Source organism: Lepidochelys olivacea (assembly GCF_965140295.1).
Source record: "Lepidochelys olivacea isolate rLepOli2 genome assembly, chromosome: 1".
In the NCBI taxonomy this organism is placed as follows: domain Eukaryota; kingdom Metazoa; phylum Chordata; order Testudines; family Cheloniidae; genus Lepidochelys; species Lepidochelys olivacea.
In genome coordinates, this window is record NC_140411.1 from 94743021 (window position 1) to 94770694 (window position 27674).

General features: G+C 41.9%; 2 protein-coding genes across 2 annotated transcripts in view; one reads left to right on the plus strand and one right to left on the minus strand.

Moving 5' to 3' along the window:
- LOC311523606 (uncharacterized protein) overlaps positions 1 to 27674 on the minus strand; it is a 173015-nt gene that overhangs the window by 123090 nt on the left and 22251 nt on the right. The gene's annotated exons all lie outside the window — the stretch shown is intronic.
- LOC311523597 (uncharacterized protein) overlaps positions 22474 to 27674 on the plus strand; it is a 37878-nt gene continuing 32677 nt past the window's right edge. The window contains exon 1 of the mRNA XM_084633770.1: positions 22474 to 26328. Within this exon, the coding sequence (XP_084489896.1) occupies positions 22806 to 26102 (3297 nt within the window). The 5' untranslated portion in view covers positions 22474 to 22805 and the 3' untranslated portion in view covers positions 26103 to 26328. The remainder of the gene's footprint in view (positions 26329 to 27674) is intronic.

Here is a 27674-nt window from a genome sequence, read left to right on the forward strand (position 1 = left end):
ATCTGCAAACTTTGCCACCTCGCTGTTTACCCCTTTCTCCAGATCATCTATGAATAGCTTGAATAGGATTGGTCCTAGGACTGACCCTTGAGGAACACCACTAGTTACCCCTCTCCATTCTGAAAATTTACCATTTATTCCTACCCTTTTTCCCCTGTCTTTTAACCAGTTCTCAATCCATGAAAGGATCTTCCCTCTTATCCCATGACAACTTAATTTATGTAAGAGCCTTTGGTGAGGGACCTTTTCAAAGGCTTTCTGGAAATCTAAGTACACTACGTCAACTGGAGTCCCCCTTGTCCACATGTTTGTTCACCCCCACAAAGAACTCTAATAGATTAGTAAGACATGATCTTCCTTTACAGAAACCATGTTGACGTTTGCGCAACAATTTATGTTCTTTTATGTGTCTGACAATTTTATTATTTACTATTGTTTCAACTAATTTGCCCGGTACTGACATTAGACTTACTGGCCTGTATTTGCCAGAATCACCTCTAGAGCCCTTCTTAAATATTGGCATTACATTAGCTATCTTTCAGTCATTGGGTACAGTAGCTGATTTAAAGGACAAGTTACAAACCATAGTTAATAGTTCCACAATTTCACATTTGAGTTCTTTCAGAACTCTTGGGTGAATGCTATCTGGTCCCGGTGACTTGTTACTGTTAAGTTTCTCAATTAATTCCAAAACCGCTTCTAGTGACACTTCAATCTGTGACAATTCCTCAGATTTGTCACGTACAAAAGACAGCTCAGTTTGGGAATCTCCCTAACATCCTCAGCCATGAAGACTGAAGCTAAGAATTCATTTAGTTTCTCCATGATGATTTTATCATCTTTAAGTGCTCCTTTTGTATCTCGATCATCCAGGGGCCCCACTGGTTGTTTAGCAGGCGTCCTGCTTCTGATGTACTTAAAAAACATTTTGTTATTACCTTTTGAGTTTTTGGCTAGCTGTTCTCCAAACTCCTTTTTCACTTTTCTTATTATGTTTTTACATTTAATTTGGTAGTGTTTATGCTCCTTTCTATTTATCTCACTAGGATTTGACTTCCACTTTTTAAAAGATGCCTTTTTATCTGTCACTGCTTCTTTTACATGGTTGTTAAGCCAAGGTGGATCTTTTTTAGTTCTTTTACTGTTTTTTTTTTTAAATTTGGGGTATAAATTTAAGTTCAGCCTCTATTATGGTGTCCATGCAGCTTGCAGGGATTTCACTATAGTCACCATACCTTTTAATTTCTGTTTAACTACCCTCCTCATTTTTGCATGGTTCCCCTTTCTGAAATTAAATGTCACAGTGTTGGGTTGTTGAGGTGTTCTTCCCATCACAGGAATGTTAAATGTTATTAAATTATGGTCACTATTTCCAAGCGGTCCTTGGACCTCTTGGACCAGATCCTGTGCTCCACTCAGGACTAGATCGAGAGTTGCCTCTCCCCTTGTTGGTTCCTATACCAGCTGCTCCAAGAAGCAGTCATTTAAAGTATCAAGAAATTGTGTCTTTGCATTTTGTCCTGAGGTGACATGTACCTAGTCAATATGGGGATAATTGAAATCACCCATTATTATTAAGTTTTTTATTTTGATAGCCTTTCTAATCTCCCTTAGCATTTCATTGTCACTATCACTGTCCTGGTCAGGTAGTCAGTAATAGATCCCTACTCTTATATTCTTATTAGAGCATGGAATTACTATCCATAGAGATTTTATGGAACATGTGGATTCATTTAAGATTTTTAGTTCATTTGATTCTACATTTTATTTCACATTCCGTGCCACCCTTCCTCTCCCCGCCCCCTCGGCCCCGCATGACCTGTTCTGTCCTTCCGATATATTTTGTACCCTGGAATGATTGTGTCCCATTCATTGTCCTCAGTCCATCAGGGTTCTGGGATGCCATTGTCCTTATTCTGCTGTTCTCACTTCTTCTTTTCCTGAGAGTCATGAAATTTGTCAATTCATGACCACTTTCACCCAAATTGCCTTGTCCCTTCAGATTTGCCAGTTACTACCTCCATCTTCTGAAACATGAAGTTATCTTAATACATTCCAAGAACCTATTGGACATTTTGTGTTTTCATGTATTACTTTTCCAACAGATGTCTGAGTAAAGTCACCCATTACTACTGAGTCTTGTGTTTTGGATATTTTTATTTGTACTAGAAATTACTAATTCATCTCCTCCTCCTGTTGTGGTGGTCTATAGTAGACCCCTGCCATGACATCATGCCTGGCTTTTTCTCTTTTATCTTCTCCCAGAGACTTTCAACTGGTCTGCCTCTCACCTCCTTCTGGACTTCAGAACAAGTACATTTATTCTTAAGTATAATGTAACACTTCTTCCTTTTTCCCCTCTTTGTCTTTCCTGAGCAACCTTTACCCCTCTATACCAATATTCCAATTATAATATTTGTCCTACCAAGTCTCAGTGATGCCAAATAAGTCATAATCATATCTTATGTACTAATACTTCCAGTTCTTCCTGTTTATTTCCTATATTCTTTGCATTTGTGTATAGACAACTAAGGTGTCTAGGGCTGACACCCATCTTTGTCAATGGGATACTAGTATTGATACTTCTTTCCCTTAGATTTTGATTTAAGAAAAAATGTTTTAATAAGAGCTTTATTTTGTGTGTTACATGTCTAAAGTTTTTTTTAAAAAAATAAAACACTACTTCAGGTGACATCTACATACTGCTCTTATGCTCTAAACTGTTTGCAAGCAATATAGAAAAGTTTCTAGTATAATCTTGGAACTGAGAGAACTATGTTACACAGGAAATAGATATATTTTACATTAATATATCTTTACATCTATTTCTCCCAAAGCTATGTTGGGGTTTTAGCTTTTCTAAAGAGATCAATGTTGACATGTGATAAAGTAATAATTATTGTATTAATTCCAAACAGTGATGACAGAAGTATCTATCTTAAAAGATAAATGCACATTTGAAATCAATGGTGACTATGAAAAGGGTTCTGTGTAAACACATTCAAAGCATACCCAACAGAACCAAATTCATGATGCCCCAAGGAATATTGACAGGCCAGGTAAGTGATTTACCTTCCCCTAACTTTCTTCTGGAAATACAAAAAAAAAAAAATAGCATGATTTTCTTCCTCAACTATAGACCTTTATCCAGCAGATAGCATCCTTTGTGGCTGCTTCCTTACAGAAGCTCTGGGGCTTTCTGAACTGGGCAGTTGTAGAGACTTTTGTCTTTTCTGCAGGCATTTCTGTCTTGTTAGTGACTACATAATGACCAAGCTGCCTGTGATCATTCCTTTACAGGAAGTAGAGACTTTGACTCAATTTCATGCATTTAACTTTTTACAGCTGAGTTCAAGGGAATATGTACAGTAAGCGTGCCTCACTCCAGTGTGTGGGTGTGGTGAGTACATATTCTCCCTGGCTCAAGTGAATGTCACCAAGCCAAGGAAGAATTTTAAAGGAGATGTGTGACCTGATGATGTATCTCTTGCTGACAGCTTTATTCTGGGTTTTAGTCACTGAGAATAAATAATTTGAAATTAAAGGAAGTTTTCATGTGTGTAATAATCTGAGTTCCCTGACTGGAACAGCATATCTCTTGGACTGAAATTTCTTGTTATGAATGCTCACATTTATGAGCTAAAAATTCATGTTTCACCAGCATTCTCTGATATTCCCTTACAATGTTCTCTTTCAGTGAACATTTCTGAGAGAACTGAAATATTAGTTTAAAGAGGACATGGGAGAGAGGCTTAAACTCAGACAAAGCCAATTAATTTAAATAATGGATATTTGTAGGTTTTTTTAGATGTTTATGCAATTCTATAATTTAGACAGTTCTTTGCAGTCAAATAAAACACACAGTCCTTTACCAGCAAATTTAAGTCTGAGGCCCTTATCATGTACTCATGAATTTGCTTATCTTTACACAAGTCAGTAGGACCCCTGAAGTCAATGGGACAACATTATATTAGCCATATCAATTTAATTATATATTATACATATAATATATAGTATCAATATTTATTTTCCTTCTTCAACCATTGAAATCCTATCCAAAAAAATCTGTTTAACTGTGGTGTAAAATAAATGTTACAAAGGAAGTAAAAAGTAAAAACTATATGGCAGTTTTGTAAATAAATAAAAAAGAGAGATTAAAACGTCCTAGACTGGAAACAGGTCCAAATAGTTTTGGGTTAAGACCTAATAAGGAAATATTTTACAAAGATGTTCAATATATTTATATGTCAGTGTGACTGAATTTTACCGGTCTGCAGATACCTAAAGAATTGTGCCAAGTAAAATATAATGGAACATGGTTAAGAACTGTTGAAAAGACTTTCTGGACAAAAAATGTATACTGTAGAATGTGTAAAACTGTTTAGATAAGCGGCAACTGCACTGAAAGAACGTTAATAGGATTGGTACTGGTACTGGAATTGTTTGAAATTGATATGTTGCTAACATAGAAATACTGTGGGAACATGACCAAGCATTTTAACCGAAGAATAGGAGTACTTGTGGCACCTTAAAGACTAACCAATTTATTTGAGCATGAGCTTTCGTGAGCTACAGCTCACTTCATCGGATGCAGTGAGCTGTAGCTCACGAAAGCTCATGCTCAAATAAATTGGTTAGTCTCTAAGATGCCACAAGTACTCCTTTTCTTTTTGCGAATACAGACTAACACGGCTGTTACTCTGTAACCGAAGAATGCAACCATTGAATGAGCATTACTAAGGATAATTAATAAAGATTTTCACTGCATATAATGCACATGAAAGTATGCACATGAAAGTTTTTCTAATAATAACAACCGGTGGAGTATGTGGGAGTTACATGCTATAGAAAGTAAAAGAGGACTTAAATGATATGGAGCAAAAAAAACTTGCCCTCTTTTATCATCACAGAAAAGTTAAAAAAATTGGTAGAAGAGAGGTGACACCAGTTGGTGCAGGGTAAGAATGTTAACAAAGGTCTAATAACATTAAACCACTGCAACCCATATGATGAGGAAGAAGTTTGTTTTCCCTCCTCAAATACAGTTGTTAGACAAAGCTAGCTCTGGAAAGCCCAAGACTTGCGCATGGGGGACACTTACACGTGCAGACATAGACACTAACTCCGTGGGTGCTCCAGCAAGCAGCCAGCACCACCCCACCCGCACAGTGCCTCAGACAGTGCCAGTGGCCCCTCAATCAACTCCTCCCCCTCCATCCCAGTGCCTCCCACCCACTGCAATCAGCTGTTTCGTGGTGTGCAGGAGGAGCTTAGGGAAGGGGGGAGGGTCGGGGATGATGCATGTTCGGGGGAGGGGATATAACTGGGCAGGAAGAGGCAAGGGGTCTAGTGGAAGTGGGAGGAGGCAGGGCAAGGGTGGCAGTTTGGGAGAAGGGGTGGGGCGGGGACTGGGGTGAGGGAAGAGACAGGGCCTGGGGTGAGGTGGGGGAGCAGTTGAGCACCCCCTGAAACCCAGAGGAAGACAGTGCCTGGATGTGCAGGTGTAATGTCTTACAGACAGAGTTGCTGGCATGTGGGTTCACTCTGGAGGAACAGTCTCCAAATTGCACAGAGTAGTTGAGATGTTGGGACATTGGTAAAGTAAAGTTGGTAAAATCTATGCTATCTATGCTAGTGATAATGACTATTATTTGGTGGCTGAAGAGGACAACTTCTCGTTCGGAGCCAGGACATATTATTTTAATTGGCCTATGTTCTGTTTCACACCTAAATTTCCTGTGGTGATAAATGGAATTGTTTTTTTTATATTTTGTACCAAGTTTTTTATTATGTAATAAAAGCAAAAGTTAGAATTACAGAAGAATGCTTTAAAAGCAGAGAAACTTATAATATGAAATTACACCCTGGTGGGCTATACCAGACAAGGTGAACTTGCACCTCCCAGTTCATACTTTGAGTCTAGTATTAATGGTGATTCAAATGATTTCAAATACTGCGGTCTTGGGAGTGTGTTGCTGGGTAGTGAACTTAAAAAAGAAATCACAGAAGGACAGGAATATGAGATGAGTGGAATGAATGTTAATATGAAAAAGAAAAACAAAGGCAGTGTAAAGTAGGCCTAGCTTAACATGAGTAATTAAAAATTGGGAAGGCCTCATTTCTTGGAAAACAGGATTAGGGTGGTAAACAGATCAGCAGGCTGAAAACAGAATGTCTGTGCTAATTAAAATAGGTAAGTGGATCAGTGAGCTAAGAGACAGAATGTCTGAACTAGCTACTGTAATGGGAGAAAAAACCTAGGGAACCATTTACAAAGAACAAGATAACAATGGACAAGATAAATTGGGAATGTTAAAATTAGGTAAAGAGTTGGTCAAACACAGACAGTGAGTGGGCAAAGCATGTTGTATAGGGCTTGTTTCCCACAATGTAATTAAGCCAATCCCATAATGTGTCGTGCAGTGTAGTAAATGCAATAAGATGTGTAAGTGTATATAAAGAAAGAGGGCTTCTGGTAATATTGGGTCTGTGATGTACACACCCTGCGTTTGAGTCTGATCAATGCAGCGTAGCTTTGCTATATGCCAAATAAAGGAACCTGAGTGACAAGACAGCATTTGAACTGCACTCTGTTGGGACCCCCAACAGTATGTAAAATGACAGTAACAATGTAATACAAATCCTCTTCCTGATTTATGTTACAGTACTAAATAAATCTGAAGTTTGAAAAACTTTTCAAAAGCACATAAAAATGGGCAAACACAATCACTTTTACTGAAAAATCCTTCTCCTTTTTAAATTAGTCAGATCAACATGGTTATGCTGAGGTTAGCCTCATTTAATTGGGTATAATGTTTATAAATCTAAACCAAACACTTTCTAGGAAGATAAGGATATATGTAGTGGCAAAGTTCTAGTCATGCTCAGACAAGGTTTGGTAATGCTGAATCCAGGGCATCTTTGTGTCATCTTTAAGACAGCAATGGAACACCTTAATCCCCCGTGTAAGCTACCTACTTCATGGGCCACAAAGCAAGGGTGTGGAGGAAGCTGCCACCGTGAAACCACTATTCCCCTTCTCATGCAGGTGGGTACACAGGAGATGAGGAGTGGACTGGCAGGGGACAACCTTGGTCACACTCCCCTGATGCTCCAACCAGCGCTGCTGACTTAGCATGAAGCAGGAAGTAAGCTTTGCCAGGAAACGAGACAGTACACCTTGCCTCCCCCATGGACAAACAAGGAACCACCTCCATGCTGCCCCTTATTAGGTTATATTGCAAAATATTCCTTTCTAGCCTTAAAAATGATTTAGTATTTCACGTCCTATATATTCCCCTGTTTTCTTTCAGAAGCTGGATGAATGTAAACATCCCTCTTCCATACTATGCTTTATAAATTAGGAAGAATGACTTCAACCTCAGGGCATGTAGATATGTTTGAATGAATCTAGATGCCAATAGGTGGTTTGTGTTCATTTTTTACTTTTGTTCTGTAGCCATATTTCTACTTGTATACTAAATAGAGACATACCTCAAGTGTTCTAAATACCTCACAGATTTTTTTTTTATTTATGGCCCTATACTGTGGCATCACCTCTTTAAAACAAATAGATAGAATTTAATCAATAAGGTTCAAAAAACTGAAGTATTTAAAGTGCTTTTCATCTCACTGACATCTCTTTTCTTAGGAGTCCGGCAAAGAAGTGGCCTTGATATTTTTAAGCATGTATATTATTTGTATGTTGTTTTCTTTATACTTAGGGCTTCCCAACTGACTGTCCTATTTTCAGTCCAAAGAGATGGAGTCTCCCTAACCAACCAGACTGGGGCTGGTGAATTGATTGCTCTGAAAGTTTGGTCCCGGGGTAGAGAAGACATATAGGTACTATCTCTTTTCCCATCCTCCCAGAGGTCCATTGAGGAGTCACCTGGAGGGGAGGGTCACTGACAGGTTCTGCAGTGAGGAGCTGGCAAATGTAGTGTAAGGGTTTCAGTAACCAGCCCATTGAACTTCCCCGCAGAACTTCATAGATTTCAAGCCAGAAGAGATCCTTGTAATCACCTAGTCTTCCCTACTGTATAAGACAGATCACTGAATTTCCCCAAAATAATTCTTAGAGCAGATCTTTTAGAAAAACATCCAATATTGATTTAAAAATGGCTAGTGACGGAGAATCCACCTTGATCCTTGGTAAATTGTTCCAATAGGTAATTACCATCGATGTCAAAAAGTTATGCTTTATTTCAGTCTGAATATGTTTAGCTTCAACTTCCAGCCATTGGATTGTGTTAGCCCTTTCTCTGCTAGATTGAAAAGCCCATTGTCAAATACTTGGTTTCAGAGTAACAGCCGTGTTAGTCTGTATTCGCAAAAAGAAAAGGAGTACTTGTGGCACCTTAGAGACTAACCAATTTATTTGAGCATAAGCTTTTATGAGCTACAGCTCACTGTGACTGAGTTCCTCGAGTATATCACTATAAGGCATGTTTTTTTAATTCTTTAATCATTCTCATGGCTCTTCTCTGAACTTTCTCCAATTTATCAATAATTCTTGAATTGTGCAGGCCAAAACTGGACACAGTATTCCAGCAGTGGTTGCATCAATGCCAAACACAGAGGTAAAATATTTTTTTTCTAATCCTACTCAAGATTCCCCTGTTTATGCAGGTTATTCCCCTTCCCTGCTGTCACATCCTCTTCTGTTGAGGTTTTTCCCCCTGTTCTCCAGACTCCCCCAGCTCCCTTTGGGGTGTCATGCAATAATGGTGAAAAATACCAGAGAGTCACATTCTTCTCACACTGAAAAAGGAACTTTACTAGAATAAGGAAAACAGTATTATCCCTAAAAGAGCTCTGCCTCCTTCTGGCTCTGCTTTTCTGTAGAGTTTCTGTCTAGAGTCTTACTCATCCACACTCCTTCCTTGCTTCTTACTATATGGTTAAATAAATAGTACACATATCCCCCATGATCACTCCTTCCCACACTGACACCATTCTGAGAGGTAGTGGTTGCCATAAAGGTGTGCCACCCCAGCCTCTCTCCCCTCAGTCTTGAGGGAAGGGAAGCTAGTCCTCCTAAAATTCCAATTTAGAACAATTGTTCTTTTCTCCCCCTAAAGAATTTACACCTGATGCAGCTGAAGATATTATAGGAGACCACCTGGGTTGGAGAGGAAATTATGGGGAATCATAGTTTGGCTCAAAAATAGAAAAGAAAATGAGCAGTCAGGGAACTCTAAATGTCACAACATACCATACAGATAAAATATTTATTTTAACCAAAAAAAAAAGAGGCAATTTACACAGTCTGACCCTCATTTTCATGAAAAGTGATAGCCAGTAAAAGACAACTGAGTTCAGCTACACTTTAATTCTCAATGTACAGGAGTGCATTTCAGTTGATTTGTTTTTAGTGACTGAAAACTCCATGAGTAGGTATTGCCAAGAATCTCATAGCCTTCTTTCTTCTATTTTAAGGAAATTTGACAGTTAAGCAGCTGCAAGGTGTTCTGACAAAAAAAGATAAAACTGATTCACCACTATAGCCTGCTACCTACTGAAAGAGAAGGAGAGACAGCACAGTTACAGGTGGAAGAAGCAGGTTGATGAGAGGCTATAATACCTTTACACCAGGCAATAACATAAAATGTCGGCTCCATATTCACTCCCATTCAGACGACCATGCAAGATGTGTCTTCTGACATTACAGTCTCGGTCACTTCTTCATTAGGCTTCTTAACCCTTTGTGCATTGAGGATAATTATACTCTGCAGTAGACTGCAGATGAGCATACAGAAAAAATCAGCCAAATTGCCGTGTTTTTTATCCTCAGACAGTGTTCACACTGTAGAACATGCACTATGTCAAATCTAAGAGGGTTAAATCTAGTTACCACAACTAAGGCCATTGACAATCCCACAGGAAGTAGTTCTGCTCGACAAAGGAGGGGGCTGCATTCCATGGAGCCAAAGGCGAGGTTTGCAATATCTGTGCAGCATGAATTTAATTGCTCACTCCCTCGTTCAGGGAATGCAGTAAGAGCCTCTTAAGTGCACATTGATGAAACCCTTGCCTCCTTTGGAAACAGATGAAATGAGCAATGAGGAAACATGGCTCTTAAAAGTGTGCATTTAAATGCACATAAAGGGGAAAATCTGGTTTCCTACTTGTGACGGGTTGGGTCACAGAGACCCCCTTGGTACTGCCACCTGATGTGCTGAGACTACCTCTGAGCCTGCTTTCCCTGCCAGTTTGGGCCTTCAGTACCTATCTTGTTCAGCCAGACATGCCAGTCTACTCCAACACTGACCCAGGGTCTGAACCATGTCCCCCCAAAAACTGCAGACTTAACTGAAAATGGCTTAGAAAATGCTCCTGTCTCGAGAACCCAGATACCCAGTTCCCAATGGGATCCAAACCCAAAATAAATTCATTTTACCCCATATAAAGCTTATACAGGGTAGACTCATAAATTGTTCGTGCTCTATAACACCGATAGAGAGATATGCACAGCGGTTTGCTCCCCCAGGTATTAATACTTGCTCTGGGTTAATTAATAGGCAAAAAGTGATTTTATTAAATATAAAAAGTAGGATTTCAGTGCTTCCAAGTAATAACAAAAAGAACAAAGTAAACTACCAAGCAAAATAAAACAAAAACACGCAAGTCTAAGCCTAATACATTAAGAAACTGATTACAGATGAAATCTCACCCTCAGAGATGTTTCCACAAGCTTCTTTCACAGACTAGAATCCTTTCTAATCTAGGCCCAATCCTTTCCTCTGGTATAGTCCTTGTTCCAGCTCAGGTGATAGCTAGGGGACTTCTCATGACTGCAGCCCCCTTTGTTCTGTTCCACCCCCTTATATAGCTTTGGCACATGGCAGGAATCTTTTGTCTCTTTGGGTCCCCACCCCTCCTTCTAAATAGAAAAACACCAGGTTTAAGATGGATTCCAGTACCAGGTGACATGGTCACATGTCCTGTGAGACCATAAGCCTTCATTCTTCCAGGCCTGACTCACAGGAAGGCTTGCAATAAACAGAGACTTCCACAGTCATTTGTCCTAGTTGATGGGAGCCATCAAGATTCTAAACCACCATTAATGGCCCACAATTTGCATAACTACAATAGGACCTCAGAGTTATATTTTATATTCCTAGTTTCAGATACAAGAATGATACATTCATATAAATAGGATGAACACACTCAGTAGATTATAGGCTTTGTAATGATACCTTACAAGAGACCTTTTGCATGAAACATATTCCAGTTGCATTATATTCACACTCACTAGCATATTTTCATAACATCATATGGAGCACAACATCACACTCCTGTGAAGCCAAGTAGGGCCTCTTGGCAGTGCAGATGCTCCTTCCTTCCTGAGTATCCCCAATATGAGTTTGTTAAGAGAGTGAAACCCCTAGCATCTTCTGAGCACGACCTCTTCCTTCCTCTCTGTCAACCTAGTAAAGACTCTGCTCATGAGTTAATCTGGCACCTATATATAATAGATATCCCCCTTTGCCTGGGATCAGGAGCTCCAGGAGAAGCAGTTAGAACTGTGCTGAATCCAGGGGAAAACCTCAGAGTGCTAGGATGCAGCATAGGGTTCCTGGTCTTTGGTGAATCCCATGAGATCTACATGGATCTGGGAAAATCCAGTATATTTGGGAGCCAAATGTCTTGCTTATTCCTCTTGGGGAACCTTATTCCCTCCCCCTGCTCCCTCCATGGAAGAATTCAGAGCAAAGTCTTGCAGTGGAAACCTCATAGAATTTTCAGCCCAGCAGGGTTCTTCTTGTGGATTTTTCCTTGCTAGGGACAATCTGATCCCACATTTTGCTGTCAGGTTTGTTTATTGTAATAGAATTAACAAAGTCATTTTTGCCAAACCAAAGATAGAACAAGAGCTTCCTTTAGATGAATTGAACATTGAATTGTATGTACTGTAATGATAAGTCCTTAGAGCACTACATGTAATTAAAATCATCAGCCTTCTCTTAACACAATGAAAAAGATAATTAATTTTACAATGGTCAAAGAACGTAGAATACTATACAACAATCTAACAGTTTTAATGGACCAAACCAAGAAATCCATGGTGAGTGGAAACCATTGATGCATTACACACAGAGTGATTGTGGTGTCTTGTAACATTTTGAGCCTAATGATTTGCAGCCCATCTGGTTTCATATTCATATGGCTGAAGTCAATGGAAGTTTTGCCTGAAAAATGACTGCAGGATCAGGCCCTCTGCTTGTAACTATCAAATAATTACCTCATTCCAACAATTATAATAAAATTACAATCTAGTAATGAGATGGCACATATACTTCTATAGCTGTTTCACCATAACCATTCATAGCTGGCCAATAAAATGCAGCATTACCACAAATCTCTCTGGGAAAAAATCACTCAAATACTACAATAAAATCTAGAATAATTATTTTATTTTCTAACATGTTTAGTTTTTCTTGAATGAAGTTAAATACTTTGGGGGTTTTACACACACACATGTAGTACATGCTTCATTTGTCTTCAGGCATCAGGTAGCACAAGATTTAATGTATTTATGTAATGGTACACTGCTGCATTGCAATGGAATTCCCAGGGAAGTGCACATTTTGTAACATTTACATTTGTACCAAATGAGTTCTTCATGGTTCATGTTACTGAAATGAACACCAAGGGGAAGAGCTACCGCATGAGTGATGATCTCCAGAGACTGAACAACTTCATTTTCTCATGCTCCTGTTGATATTCTTCAAGTGAAACACTTAACATCTCTGTGGTGAAAGAACTGCTCTTCAGCCTGGGTGGGGTAGCATGAATAAATTCTCTAGTGGTAATTTTTCCACAGTATTTTTTGCCCCAATTTTAAAATAAGTTTGCCATACAAAGTTATGAGCTCCTTTCAATAGTTGCATTATTATTAGTGTGCTAAAAATACCTAGCTCAGATTATGCCAAATCATCCAGCAGGTGTGCAAAGGAGGGGGAAAATACACAGCCTCTCCCCCCCCCCCCGCCACACACACAACCACACATGCAGGCTGCATAAGGGCCTGTCACAGTCGCAGATCCTGTACCTGACCCGGTGCAAAGTCTTCTCAAGGGATTCTCTGCCAAATCCCAGAGCATTGATGTCAGGCTGTGACCCCACCTCTTTCCTCCACATGGGTCTGCAAAGCAAGCCAGCTGTGCTGAGAATTGCTGGTTTCACCCCTAAATAATACTGCAGGTTGAGCAGTTTCCTGTGTACCAAGCCACTTAGGACAGCTCCAATCTCCCTGATGCGTATGAAGTTGTGTAACTCCATATTGCACCCTACTCAGGTCAGTAGCTAAATGCCTAATTAGTATTAAAATAGAAAACGTAATACCTTGCTTTGATTTACTCCAACTCTTGGGCTGGAACAAATGTTTCAATTATTTTTGTATATCTAATAACTATCAAATGATTTTCTCCTTTTTTTTTTCTGTTTAATACCCTGGTCCCCCACTGGGTCTGAGGCTTCACAGCTATTATTTCTAGTTGTCTGCATTACATTTCACTGTTGGCTCATCTTCTTAATAGCCTTCTTTACAACTAATCTTTGTGTTATTGTATTGTCTAAACCACCAAATCAAAATCCACAAACTTGGAAGTTTTATTCCTGCATCATTTATGGATATATGTAGTGCTTAATTTTGAGGGACATTTTGCTTTTGAAAACACTGACTGGTAAATACATACTGAATCACAAAATCATAGATGTTAGAGATGGAAGAGATATAGTAAATTACCTAATCTATCTCTCTGACAGTCCAGGGCTGTTCCCTGCAAGATCTTTTCTAGAGTGGTTATAAAAGTTCCAAGCAATTCAGTATCTATGATTTTCCCTGGGAAGTTACCCCACAGCCAAAACCATCTCTCTATCAGGAAATGCTTCATGATATTTACTCTACATTTTCCTTATCTTAGTTTCAGACCATTGATCCTAATTGCTGCAGGTTCATTTATCACCCAAAATAATGTCTCTTGTGGGTGTTTACACCCTTCAAATATTTGTAGTCTGCTATTGTACTTTAGTCTTTTCTTATACAAATTATATATACTTCACTTTTTAGTCTTTCCTCAACATTCATTCTCTCCAGCTTCCTGATAATGTGCAGTGTGTTCTCTAAATTCCATGCATTTGTTTGTATCTTTCTGGTAAGGTGATGCTCAGAACTGAAAGCACAATTTCAGCTGTAGTTGCACCGAAGAGACGGACTCTTACTTCTGTGATGGGAAATAGTATCTTTGCATATTGTCCAAAGTCACACTGGCTCTTTCACATTGCAGACATATGCTTGAAATGTTGTCTACTACTACACCTAGGTCTCTTTCAGCATTTCTGCTTCATGGGTTTTTCTTTGCTGTTGGATGTCTGTGTTTTGGATTATTAATTTTTATTCTAGATGCATTCTTTCAGTTTAATCTTATTTGTAATTTTGTGCCCATGTTTCCAGGGTCCTTTTCTCATTCAGCAATCTCTCATAGGAGTCTGTTTTTGAAGGTTGTTTTGTTGAAGAATTGCCACTTTTAGGTCTGTAATCGAGTGACCAAAGAGATTGAAGTGTTCTCCGACTGGTTTTTGAATGTTATAATTCTTGATGTCTGATTTGTGTCCATTGATTCTTTTATGTAGAGACTGTCCAGTTTGACCAATGTACATGGCAGAGGGGCTGTCAAGGTTCCTTCCCCACTCTGAACTCTAGGGTACAGATGTGGGGACCTGCATGAAAGACCCCCTAAGCTTATTCTTACCAGCTTAGCTTAAACGCTGCCACCACCAAAGTGTTACACAAAGAACAGGGGAAGTGCCCACTTGGAAACGTCTCTCCCACCCCAAAAATATCCCCCCAAGCAGTACACCCCATTTCCTGGGGAAGGCTTGATAAAAATCCTCACCAATCTGCATAGGTAAACATAGACCCAAACCCTTGGATCTTAAGAACAATGGAAAAGCAATCAGGTTCTTAAAAGAGAATTTTAATTAAAGAAAGTAAAAGAATCACCTCTGTAAAATTAGGATGGTAAATACCTTACAGGGTAATCAGATTCAAAACTTAGAGAATCCCTCTAGGCAAAACCTTAAGTTACAAAAAGACACAAAAACAGGAATATACATTCCATTCAGCACAACTTATTTTATCAGCCATTTAAACAAAACAGAATCTAATGCATGTCTAACTAGATTGCTTATTAACCCTTTACAGGAGTTCTGACCTGCATTCCTGCTCTGGTCAGGGCAAAAGCAACACAGACAGAGAGAACCCTTTGTTCCACCCCTCCTCCAGCTTTGAAAGTATCTTGTCTCCTCATTGGTCATTTTGGTCAGGTGCCTGCGAGGTTGTCTTTAGCTTCTTAGGCCTTTACAGGTGAAAGGGTTTTTCCTCTGCCCAGGAGCAATTTAAAGGTGGTTAACCTTCCCTTTATATTTATGACAGGGGCATTGCTGGCACATGATGGCATATATCACATTGGTAGATGTGCAGGTGAACGAGCCGCTGATAGTGTGGATTATATGATTAGGCCTTATCATGGTGTCCCCTGAATAGATATGTGGACACAGTTGGCAACGGGCTTTGTTGAACGGATATGTTCCTGGGTTAGTGTTTTTGTTGTGTGGTGTGTGGTTGCTGGTGAGTATTTGCTTCAGGCTGTCTGTAAGCAAGGACTGGACTATCTCCCAAGATCTGTGAGCGTGATGGGTCATCCTTCAGGATAGGTTGTAGATCCTTGATGATGCATGGGAGAGGTTTTAGTTGGTGGCTGAAGGTGATGGCTAGTGGCATTCTGTTATTTTCTTTGTGAGAGTATCCAGTTTTGAGAGCTTATTCTTAATCTTTCTCTGTTTGCTGTAGAGGATGTTGATCAGATGGTTCTGCAGTTTCTTTGAGAGTGTGTGGCACAAGCTGTCAGCATAGTCTGTGTGGTATGTAGATTGTAATGGATTTTGTACCTTCAGTCCTTTTAGTATGATGTCCATCTGTTTGCATTTGGAAAGGAAGATGATGTCTGTCTGAATCTGTATGAATTTTTTCATGAAGTTGATAGATTTCCACTCCATATGGCTAAATTCAGTGCCTTGCATAATGACAGGTTTCAGAGTAGTAGCCGTGTTAGTCTGTATCCGTAAAAAGTATGCCAACATTTTTATGGCTGACTTAGAACAACGCTTCCTCAGCTCTCGTACCCTAATGCCCCTACTCTACTTGTGCTACATTGATGACATCTTCATCATCTGGGTACACAGAAAAGAAGCCCTTGAGGAATTACACCATGATTTCAACAATTTCCATCCCACGATCAACCTCAGCCTGCACCAGTCCACACAAGAGACCCACTTCCTGGACACTACGGTGCTAATAAGCGATGGTCACATAAACACAACCCTATACTGGAAACCTACTGACCGCTATACTTACCTACGTGCCTCCAGCTTTCATCCAGACCACACCAAACAATCCATTTTCTACAGTTAAGCTCTACGATACAACCGCATTTGCTCCAACCCCTCAGGCAGAGACAAACACCTACAAGATCTCTATCAAGCGTTCTTACAACTACAATACCCACCTGGTGAAGTGAAGAAACAGATTGACAGAACCAGAAGAGTACCCAGAAGTTACCTAGTACAGGACAGGCCCAACAAAGAAAATAACAGAACGCCATATCTATTCAGGGGACACCATGATAGGGCCTAATCACATCAGCCACACTATCAGAGGCTCGTTCACCTGCACATCTACCAATGTGATATATGCCATCATGTGCCAGCAATGCCACTCTGCCATGTACATTGGCCAAACTGGACGGTCTCTATGTAAAAGAATCAATGGACACAAATCAGACGTCAAGAATTATGACATTCAAAAACCAGTTGGAGAACACTTCAATCTCTTTGGTCACTGGATTACAGACCTAAAAGTCGCAATTCTTCAACAAAAAACCTTCAAAAACAGACTCCAAAGAGAGACTGCTGAATTGGAATTAATTTGCAAACTGGAAACAATTAACTTAGGCTTGAATAAAGACTGGGAGTGGATGTGTCATTACACAAAGTAAAACTATTTCCCCTTGTTTATTTCCGCTCCTACTGTCTTTGTCAACTGCTGGAAATGGCCCACCTTGATTATCACTACAAAAGGGTCCTCTCCCGCCCCCGCTCTCCTACTGGTAATAGCTCACCTTTCCGGATCACTCTAGTTACAGTGTGTATGGTAACACCCATTGTTTCGTGTTCTCTGTGTATATAAAATCTCCCCACTGTATTTTCCACTGAATGTATCCGATGAAGTGAGCTGTAGCTCATGAAAGCTTATGCTCAAATAAATTTGTTAGTCTCTTAGGTGTCACAAGTCCTCCTTTTCTTTTTACGGATACAGACTAACACGGCTGCTACTCTGAAACCTGTCAGGGTTCTCAGGAGGCAGTCTTACATCTGTGTGCTCTAGGGGAATACTCCACCAGCTGGATGTGGAGCTTTTAGAACTCCTTTATGCCACTCCAGCTCTTTTACCGCATAAAGGGGCTGGAATGAAGGTGAGGATGTCACCTCAAGTGTTTAACATTCACTATGTATAGCCATGAAAAGTCTATGTTTAAAGTATTCAGTAAACTTTAATTTGTGCCACTATATTTTATTGCTATAGTCTTAAATCACTGAACATGTTTTTAATATCTTGATATACTGTATTATAAATAAGGAAAAAAAGTTGCAGATAGGGAGATTGGAAAGCTTAGAGGATTGGGAAAGTACTTATTATTAATAATAATTTTCTATGCATCTGTGTGCTGGGTGCATCAAAATACAAATAAAGAATACAACAAAGACATAGGGAAAGGGAGGACTGAGGTCATAACAATAGGATTGCACAGTTACTCAGCAATGGCTAGTGCACAGCAGAATGGAGCATAAATTTGTTCATTTTTATTTATACATAATGATTATTTGATTCAGTAACTTATTGACTCATTTCTTATAGGAATCATCATAGACATCTAAACAATATTGTATAATACTTTTTACTTAGGGCCTGATCCAAAGCCCAATGAAGTCAGAGTATTTGCATGAACAGCAGTGGGCTTTGGACCAAGCCCTTACGCTGCAGGTCACTGTTCTGAATTGTTCCCTAATCAGTACTTCATTACTAAGTCATTCCTGTCTGAGAGATGTTTTATGAGCTGCTGTATGTGAAATCAGTTGGTGGTATCAGTCCCATTCCTAGTGGACAAATGTCTACATCACAAAAGCCACCCCAGCAGCTAGCATATTAGGTGGCAATTTTAACTGACAGCTCTAAGAACGAATACTGAAATAACCTTAGAGGAAGTGATGGGGATTTTCAAAAGCACCTATGTGATTTAGGAGCGTAAGTCCCATTGACTTTTGAATATCCCACTAGGTGCCTCTAAGTCAGGGGTTCCTAGACTTGGTTCGCGACTTGTTCAGGGTAAGACCCTGGCGGGCCGCGAGACACTTTGTTTACCTGAGCATCCACAGGTTTGGCTGCTTGCAGCTCCCAGTGGCCGCGGTTCACCGTTCCTGCTCCTCCTCATCCCCTTCTCCAGCCCTGCCCTAGCCCCTCCTGCTTCCTTTCCCACTGCCTCTTCCCCCACAACAAGCACTCACCATTGTACAGAAAACAGGATGGAGGCCGTGTAGGGCACCCAGTACATGTAGAAATGGAAGTGAGTTGCATTTGGACCCAGGAGCACCGCGCTGGAGAAGCAGCTCCATACCACTCCATCCACTCCTGACCCAGGCCTCTGTTGGAGGGGCAACCACGGCCACTGGGAGCTGCGAGCAGCCGTACCTGCGGACGCTCAGGTAAACAAAACGTCTCGCAGCCTGCCAGGGACTTACCCTGAACAAGCCACGAACCAAGTTTGAGAACCCCTCTTCTAAGTCATGGCTGGTAGAGCACACAGATGCTGTACATGAGGTGGTGTGTAAATAAATAGAGAAGTGCCAGGAGTGTCACTCCATCATATTTCAGAAACTCTAAAAAAATTAACTTGGAAAAGATATATATATATATATATTTATACAAGAGAAAAAAGAGCAAAAGAAAGAAATTTGAGCTATCTAACATTTTGAGTCTCCTTCTTGTCCAAGAGAATTTATTATTTATTTATTACTTTTTACATTAGCAAGGTATCTCTGAGGTGAAAAGTTATCAGATCATTTTGGAAGCCCAAGTACTGTATACAATGTGCACTGCATTTAACATTTCTACTATGACAGTTGTATCTTCAAAAATCTCTAGTAAGCTACATACGCATGACCCTCTGTGCATAACAACTACTGACTGTCTCTAATCAAGTTATGTTTTCCAAAGTGCTCTCTCACTAAACTGTAAAATTGTCTTCAGTACTTTCTCCATTGCTGATTTAATGTAACCAGACAATACTTACTTGATAAAACTTCATGTCACTTTTACTTATGTTTTGTGACTTTCCAATCCTCACAAATATGACGTGTAATATTTAGTGAGGTTTTAAATATAGCTCTTCACTAATTTCTACCATTTCCTCTCAGATTTGTTTGTGAATCTTACATAGTTTTAGGACTTTGACTTTGAAAATGTATTGACTTTAACAGGAGATTCATAGATGGAATGAAAAAAGAATATGCCTGTAAACTGGAGAATTTTCCTCTTTATTCTGTAAAGATATAAAATAACTAGTTAACAAATCTGCCAGTTCTTATAGATTCATAGATTCACAGATTCCAGAAAGGACCATTGTGATAATCTAATCTGACCTCCTGTATAACAGGTCTGTCATAAATATAAAGGGAAGGGTAAACCCCTTTGAAATCCCTCCTGGCCAGGGGAAAGCTCCTCTCACCTGTAAAGGGTTAAGAAGCTAAAGGTAACCTCGCTGGCACCTGACCAAAATGACCAATGAGGAGACAAGATACTTTCAAAAGCTGGGAGGAGGGAGAGAAACAAAAACAGAAAGTTTTTGTGGGTCTGTCTGTAGTCATCTTGGCCGGGGACAGAACAGGAATGGAGTCTTAGAACTTTTAGTAAGTAATCTAGCTAGGTATGTGTTAGATTATGATTTCTTTAAATGGCTGAGAAAAGAATTGTGCTGAATAGAATAACTATTTCTGTCTGTGTATCTTTTTCGTAACTTAAGGTTTTACCTAGAGGGGTTCTCTATGTTTTTGAATCTAATTACCCTGTAAGATATATACCATCCTGATTTTACAGGGGGGATTTCTTTATTTCTATTTACTTCTATTTTTTATTAAAAGTCTTCTTGTAAAACACTGAATGCTTTTTCATTGTTCTCAGATCCAAGGGTTTGGGTTTGTGGTCACCTATGCAAATTGGTGAGGCTTTTTATCCAACATTTCCCAGGAAAGGGGGGGTGCAAGTGTTGGGAGGATTGTTCATTGTTCTTAAGATCCAAGGGTCTGGGTCTGTAGTCACCTAGACAAATTGGTGAGGCTTTTTACCAACCCTTGTCCAGGAAGTGGGGTGCAAGGTTTTGGGAAGTATTTTGGGGGGGAAGGACGCGTCCAAACAGCTCTTCCCCAGTAACCAGTATTAGTTTGGTGGTGGTAGCGGCCATTCCAAGGATAACGGGGGTAATATTTTGTACCTTGGGGAAGTTTTGACCTAAGCTGGTAAAGATAAGCTTAGGAGGTTTTTCATGCAGGTCCCCACATCTGTACCCTAGAGTTCAGAGTGGGGGAGGAACCTTGACATGGTGGCACAGTGGTGGGATTAACCTGAAATCATTTTGAGATCCAGTTGAGATTTTTTGAACTAGAAATACAGATTTTAAAAAGGAATTTTTAGGAAGTCCAGAAGGCAGCTTTGAAACTGAAAGCAGCTTGGTTTCTCTCTGCTTTGTGGCCAAGCAGAGACAAAAGGGGATTATCTTGTGAATTGCAGGTTTTCTTGCCTGGAGGCAGGGTACTTAACTCCTGCAGGGAAATTCACAGTCTTCCAACCCAGAGGTTTTTTTTTTTTTCTTTTCTTCCTAAAAGTAAATAGGGGGTGTGTGCTCTACCCATTTGCCTGGAGACAAAAGTGGCAGGGTTTTTTTAGGATTTTGATTTTTTTTTTGTTTTACAAGGAGCACAGGTTTGAAAAGAAATTTTTTTTTTCTTTGGGCTGGGTAAGCAGTTTTCCAAGTAGTTGGAGGTTTTTTGCTTTAATTTGGGCCCAGAGCAGAGACAAGGGAATTGTCTTTTTCTGTAGGCTGACAATCACTATCAGAGAATAGGTATTCTATTCCAGCACAGCAAAATTTTACAGCCAAGTTTTGTTTGTTTATTTCTGAACCTCGGGTGTAAAGTTAGTTAAAAACAGAGAGGTTAGAATGGCCAAATCCGCAGCTCGACTACAGCTGGAATTAGCCAAATTTCAGGCTGAGGAAAAACAAAGGGAACATGAAAGACAGATAGAACTCATGCGGCTGAAGGAGGAGGAGAAGGAAAAAGAGAGGAAGCATGTGGAGGAGATGGAGAGGATAAAGGCCCAGCAGAATATACCAACAAACCCTAGCAATCCTTCTCCAGGTACCACTTCCCATCCCAGAAAGTTCCCCACCTACAAGGCAGGTGATGATACTGAGGCCTTCTTAGAAAACTTCGAAAGGGCCTGCCTTGGGTACAACATCTCTACTGACCAATACATGGTAGAGCTGAGGCCGCAGCTCAGTGGACCCTTAGCTGAGGTGGCAGCTGAAATGCCTAAAGAACACATGAACAAGTATGAACTGTTTAAATCCAAGGCGAGAGTCAGAATGGGGACTAGCAATCCTTCTCCAGGTACCACTTCCCATCCCAGAAAGTTCCCCACCTACAAGGCAGGTGATGATACTGAGGCCTTCTTAGAAAACTTCGAAAGGGCCTGCCTTGGGTACAACATCTCTACTGACCAATACATGGTAGAGCTGAGGCCGCAGCTCAGTGGACCCTTAGCTGAGGTGGCAGCTGAAATGCCTAAAGAACACATGAACAAGTATGAACTGTTTAAATCCAAGGCGAGAGTCAGAATGGGGATAACACCCGAGCAGTCTCGTCGGAGGTTCAGAGCCCTAAGGTGGAAACCAGACATGTCATTTACCCGACATGCCTACCACATTGTAAAACATTGGGATGCCTGGATATCAGGAGCAAGTGTTGAATCTCCAGTAAATTTGCCCCTCCTAATGCAAATGGAACAATTCTTAGAGGGTGTTCCTGAGGAAATAGAAAGATACATCCTAGATGGGAAACCCAAAACTGTAATTGAGGCAGGAGAGATTGGAGCCAGATGGGTGGAGGTGGCAGAGAAGAAGAAAACTGGTCGCAGTTGGAGCGGAGACCAGAAGGGACCACCCCAGACCACACCCTATTACCGGGGGCCGCCCAAAGCCCCACCTACCTCCCAAAGAACCCTCCAGACCCCTTATCATCCTGCCACCCCGTTCTCCAGCAACCCACCTCGCCCAAGTGACCCGTCAGCTGGACAGTGTTTTAAATGTAACGAGCTGGGGCATGTAAAGGCCAACTGCCCCAAGAACCCCAACAGATTACAGTTCATTGCACCGGAATCACACCAGAGGTCCACAGGCCCAGATACCTCCCAGATACCCTTGGAGCGGAGGGAAACTGTGAGTGTGGGTGGGAAGAGGGTCACCGCGTGGAGGGACACCGGAGCACAAGTGTCAGCTATCCATGCTTCCTTAGTGGACCCCAATTTAATCAACCCAGAGATCCAAGTGACGATTCAACCCTTCAAGTCCAACTCTTTCAATTTGCCTACAGCCAAGTTGCCTGTCCAGTACAAGGGCTGGTCAGGAATGTGGACTTTTGCAGTCTATGATGATTATCCCATCCCCATGCTGTTGGGGGAAGACTTGGCCAATCATGTGAAGCAGGCCAAGAGGGTGGGAATGGTCATCCGCAACCAGGCTAAACAAGCCGTGAGGCCTAGCTCTGTTCCGGAAACTTCTATCAGGACCCAGTCAGAGGTGATGGACCTGGACCCCAGGCCAATGTCTGCAACAGCAGTAGTAGATCCAGTCCCAGAGACCCAGACGGAACCAGTCCCAGAACCGGAACCAGCCAAACAACCAACACCAGACCCCGTGTCAGCACTGAATCCAGTACTTGCAACCTCAACACCAGAGGGCCCCACCGAACCTGAACTGGCAGCAGCCGATAACCCTACACAAGAGGCTCAGCCGGAGCCTGAATCCCAACATAGTGCACCAGCGGAGAGCGGTTCACAGTCAACAGAAACAGCTCCATCCCCTATATCGCTTCCAGAGGGACCAAGCCTAGGTCCACAATCCCATGAGGAACTGATGTCTCCAGCATCAAGGGAACAGTTCCAGACCGAACAGGAAGCAGATGAAAGCCTCCAGAGAGCTTGGACGGCGGCACGGAGCAACCCACCGCCTCTCAGCTCTTCTAATCGATCCAGGTTTGTTGTAGAAAGAGGACTTTTATACAAGGAAACTCTTTCTGGGGGACACCAGGAAGACTGGCATCCTCAGAGACAGTTGGTAGTTCCAACTAAATACCGGGCCAAGCTCTTGAGCTTAGCCCATGATCACCCTAGTGGCCATGCTGGGGTGAACAGGACCAAAGACCGTTTGGGGGGGTCATTCCACTGGGAGGGAATGGGCAAGGATGTTTCTACCTATGTCCAGTCTTGTGAGGTGTGCCAAAGAGTGGGAAAACCCCAAGACCAGGTCAAAGCTCCTCTCCAGCCACTCCCCATCATTGAAGTTCCATTTCAGCGAGTAGCTGTGGATATTCTGGGTCCTTTTCCAAAAAAGACACCCAGAGGAAAGCAGTACATACTGACTTTCATGGATTTTGCCACCCGATGGCCGGAAGCAGTAGCTCTAAGCAACACCAGGGCTAAAAGTGTGTGCCAGGCACTAGCAGACATTTTTGCCAGGGTAGGTTGGCCCTCCGACATCCTCACAGATGCAGGGACTAATTTCCTGGCAGGAACTATGAAAAACCTTTGGGAAGCTCATGGGGTAAATCACTTGGTTGCCACTCCTTACCATCATCAAACAAATGGCATGGTGGAGAAGTTTAATGGAACTTTGGGGGCCATGATACGTAAATTCGTAAATGAGCACTCCAATGATTGGGACCTAGTATTGCAGCAGTTGCTCTTTGCCTACAGAGCTGTACCACATCCCAGTTTAGGGTTTTCCCCATTTGAACTTGTATATGGCCGTGAGGTTAAGGGGCCATTGCAGTTGGTGAAGCAGCAATGGGAGGGATTTACACCTTCTCCAGGAACTAACATTCTGGACTTTGTAACCAACCTACAAAACACCCTCCGAACCTCTTTAGCCCTTGCTAGAGAAAACTTACAGGATGCTCAAAAAGAGCAAAAAGCCTGGTATGATAAACATGCCAGAGAGCGTTCCTTCAAAGTAGGAGACCAGGTCATGGTCTTAAAGGCGCTCCAGGCCCATAAAATGGAAGCATCGTGGGAAGGGCCATTCGTGGTCCAGGAGCGCCTGGGAGCTGTTAATTATCTCATAGCATTCCCCACCTCCAACCGAAAGCCTAAGGTGTATCATATTAATTCTCTAAAGCCCTTTTATTCCAGAGAATTAAAGGTTTGTCAGTTTACAGCCCAGGGAGGAGACGACGCTGAGTGGCCTGAAGGTGTCTACTACGAAGGGAAATGTGCTGGTGGTGTGGAAGAGGTGAACCTCTCCATGACCCTTGGGCGTATGCAGCGACAGCAGATCCAGGAGCTGTGCACTAGCTACGCGCCAACGTTCTCAGCCACCCCAGGACTGACTGAACGGGCATACCACTCCATTGACACAGGTAATGCTCACCCAATTAGGGTCCAACCTTACCGGGTGTCTCCTCAAGCTAAAACTGCTATAGAACGGGAGATCCAGGATATGTTACAGATGGGTGTAATCCGCCCCTCTGAAAGTGCATGGGCATCTCCAGTGGTTCTAGTTCCCAAACCAGATGGGGAAATACGTTTTTGCGTGGACTACCGTAAGCTAAATGCTGTAACTCGCCCAGACAACTATCCCATGCCACGCACAGATGAACTATTAGAGAAACTGGGAAGGGCCCAGTTCATCTCTACCTTGGACTTAACCAAGGGGTACTGGCAGGTACCGCTAGATGAATCTGCCAAGGAAAGGTCAGCCTTCATCACACATCTCGGGCTGTATGAATTTAATGTACTCCCTTTCGGGCTGCGAAATGCACCCGCCACTTTCCAAAGACTTGTAGATGGGCTCCTAGCGGGATTAGGAGAATATGCAGTCGCCTACCTTGACGATGTGGCCATATTTTCGGATTCCTGGGCAGACCACCTGGAACATCTACAAAAAGTCCTTGAGCGCATAAGGGAGGCAGGACTAACTGTTAAGGCTAAGAAGTGTCAAATAGGCCTAAACAGAGTGACTTACCTTGGACACCAGGTGGGTCAAGGAACTATCAGCCCCCTACAGGCCAAAGTGGATGCTATCCAAAAGTGGCCTGTCCCAAAGTCAAAGAAACAGGTTCAATCCTTCTTAGGCTTGGCCGGTTATTACAGACGATTTGTACCGCACTACAGCCAAATCGCTGCCCCACTGACAGACCTAACCAAAAAGAAACAGCCAAATGCTGTTCAGTGGACCGGAAAGTGTCAGAAGGCCTTTAACAAGCTTAAAGCGACACTCATGTCTGACCCTGTACTAAGGGCCCCAGACTTTGACAAACCGTTCCTAGTAACCACAGATGCATCCGAGCGTGGTGTGGGAGCAGTTTTAATGCAGAAAGGACCTGATCAAGAATTCCACCCTGTAGTGTTTCTCAGCAAAAAACTGTCTGAGAGGGAAAGCAACTGGTCAGTCACTGAAAAAGAATGTTATGCCATTGTCTACGCTCTGGAAAAGCTACGCCCATATGTTTGGGGACGGCGTTTCCACCTGCAAACCGACCATGCTGCACTAAAGTGGCTTCACACCGTCAAAGAAACTAACAAAAAACTTCTTCGGTGGAGTTTAGCTCTCCAAGATTTTGATTTCGACATCCAACACATCTCAGGAGCTTCTAACAAAGTGGCTGATGCACTCTCCCGTGAAAGTTTCCCAGAATCAACTGGTTAAAATCGTCCTTGAGATGTGGAAAATATTGTTAGTCTTTATGTACTTGGTAGTATATTTAGAGATGCATGTGTCTTATTAACTCTGTTTTCCTAGAGCTCCAGGAAGAAATCCCAGCCAGTGTTTCACCCTAGCTGAGATTTGGGGGGCGTGTCATAAATATAAAGGGAAGGGTAAACCCCTTTGAAATCCCTCCTGGCCAGGGGAAAGCTCCTCTCACCTGTAAAGGGTTAAGAAGCTAAAGGTAACCTCGCTGGCACCTGACCAAAATGACCAATGAGGAGACAAGATACTTTCAAAAGCTGGGAGGAGGGAGAGAAACAAAGTTTTTGTGGGTCTGTCTGTAGTCATCTTGGCCGGGGACAGAACAGGAATGGAGTCTTAGAACTTTTAGTAAGTAATCTAGCTAGGTATGTGTTAGATTATGATTTCTTTAAATGGCTGAGAAAAGAATTGTGCTGAATAGAATAACTATTTCTGTCTGTGTATCTTTTTTGTAACTTAAGGTTTTACCTAGAGGGGTTCTCTATGTTTTTGAATCTAATTACCCTGTAAGATATATACCATCCTGATTTTACAGGGGGGATTTCTTTATTTCTATTTACTTCTATTTTTTATTAAAAGTCTTCTTGTAAAACACTGAATGCTTTTTCATTGTTCTCAGATCCAAGGGTCTGGGTCTGTAGTCACCTAGACAAATTGGTGAGGCTTTTTACCAACCCTTGTCCAGGAAGTGGGGTGCAAGGTTTTGGGAAGTATTTTGGGGGGGAAGGACGCGTCCAAACAGCTCTTCCCCAGTAACCAGTATTAGTTTGGTGGTGGTAGCGGCCATTCCAAGGATAACGGGGGTAATATTTTGTACCTTGGGGAAGTTTTGACCTAAGCTGGTAAAGATAAGCTTAGGAGGTTTTTCATGCAGGTCCCCACATCTGTACCCTAGAGTTCAGAGTGGGGGAGGAACCTTGACAAGGTCAAAAACTTCCCCAAAATAATTCCGAGAGCAAATCTTCTAGAAAAATCCAGCCTTGATTTAAAAATTGCCAGTGATGAAGAATCCTCCACAGCCTTGGTAAATTGCTTCAATGGTTAATTACCCTCAGCAGGGCTGTAACTAGGGTGGGGTGAGAGGAGTAGCTGCCCAGGGCGCAAAGCCGGTGGGGGAGTAAAAATCAGGCAATGCAGGATCGCGCCCAGCAGTGTCAGCCCCTTCAGCTCCCCCGGCAGGACTGGGCCCAGCAGCGCTGGCTGGAGTCCATGTGCATAATTTGCAGTCAGGGGCAACAGAGGCCTGGGTCAGGAGTGAATGGAGTGGTATGGAGCTGCTTCTCCAGCGCGGTGCTCCTGGGTCCTAGTGCCACTTCACATCCATTTCTGCATGCACTGGGTGCCCTACATGGCCTCCATCCTGTTTTCTGTACAATGGTGAGTGCTTGTTGTGGGGGAAGAGGCAGTGGGAAAGGAAGCAGGAGGGGCTAGGGCAGGGCTGGAGAAGGGGATGAGGAGGATGCGAGAGCCCCACATGCAGCATTCCCTCAGCAGCAGCAGCAGCTAGGGCTCCTCCATTATCCCAGCCCA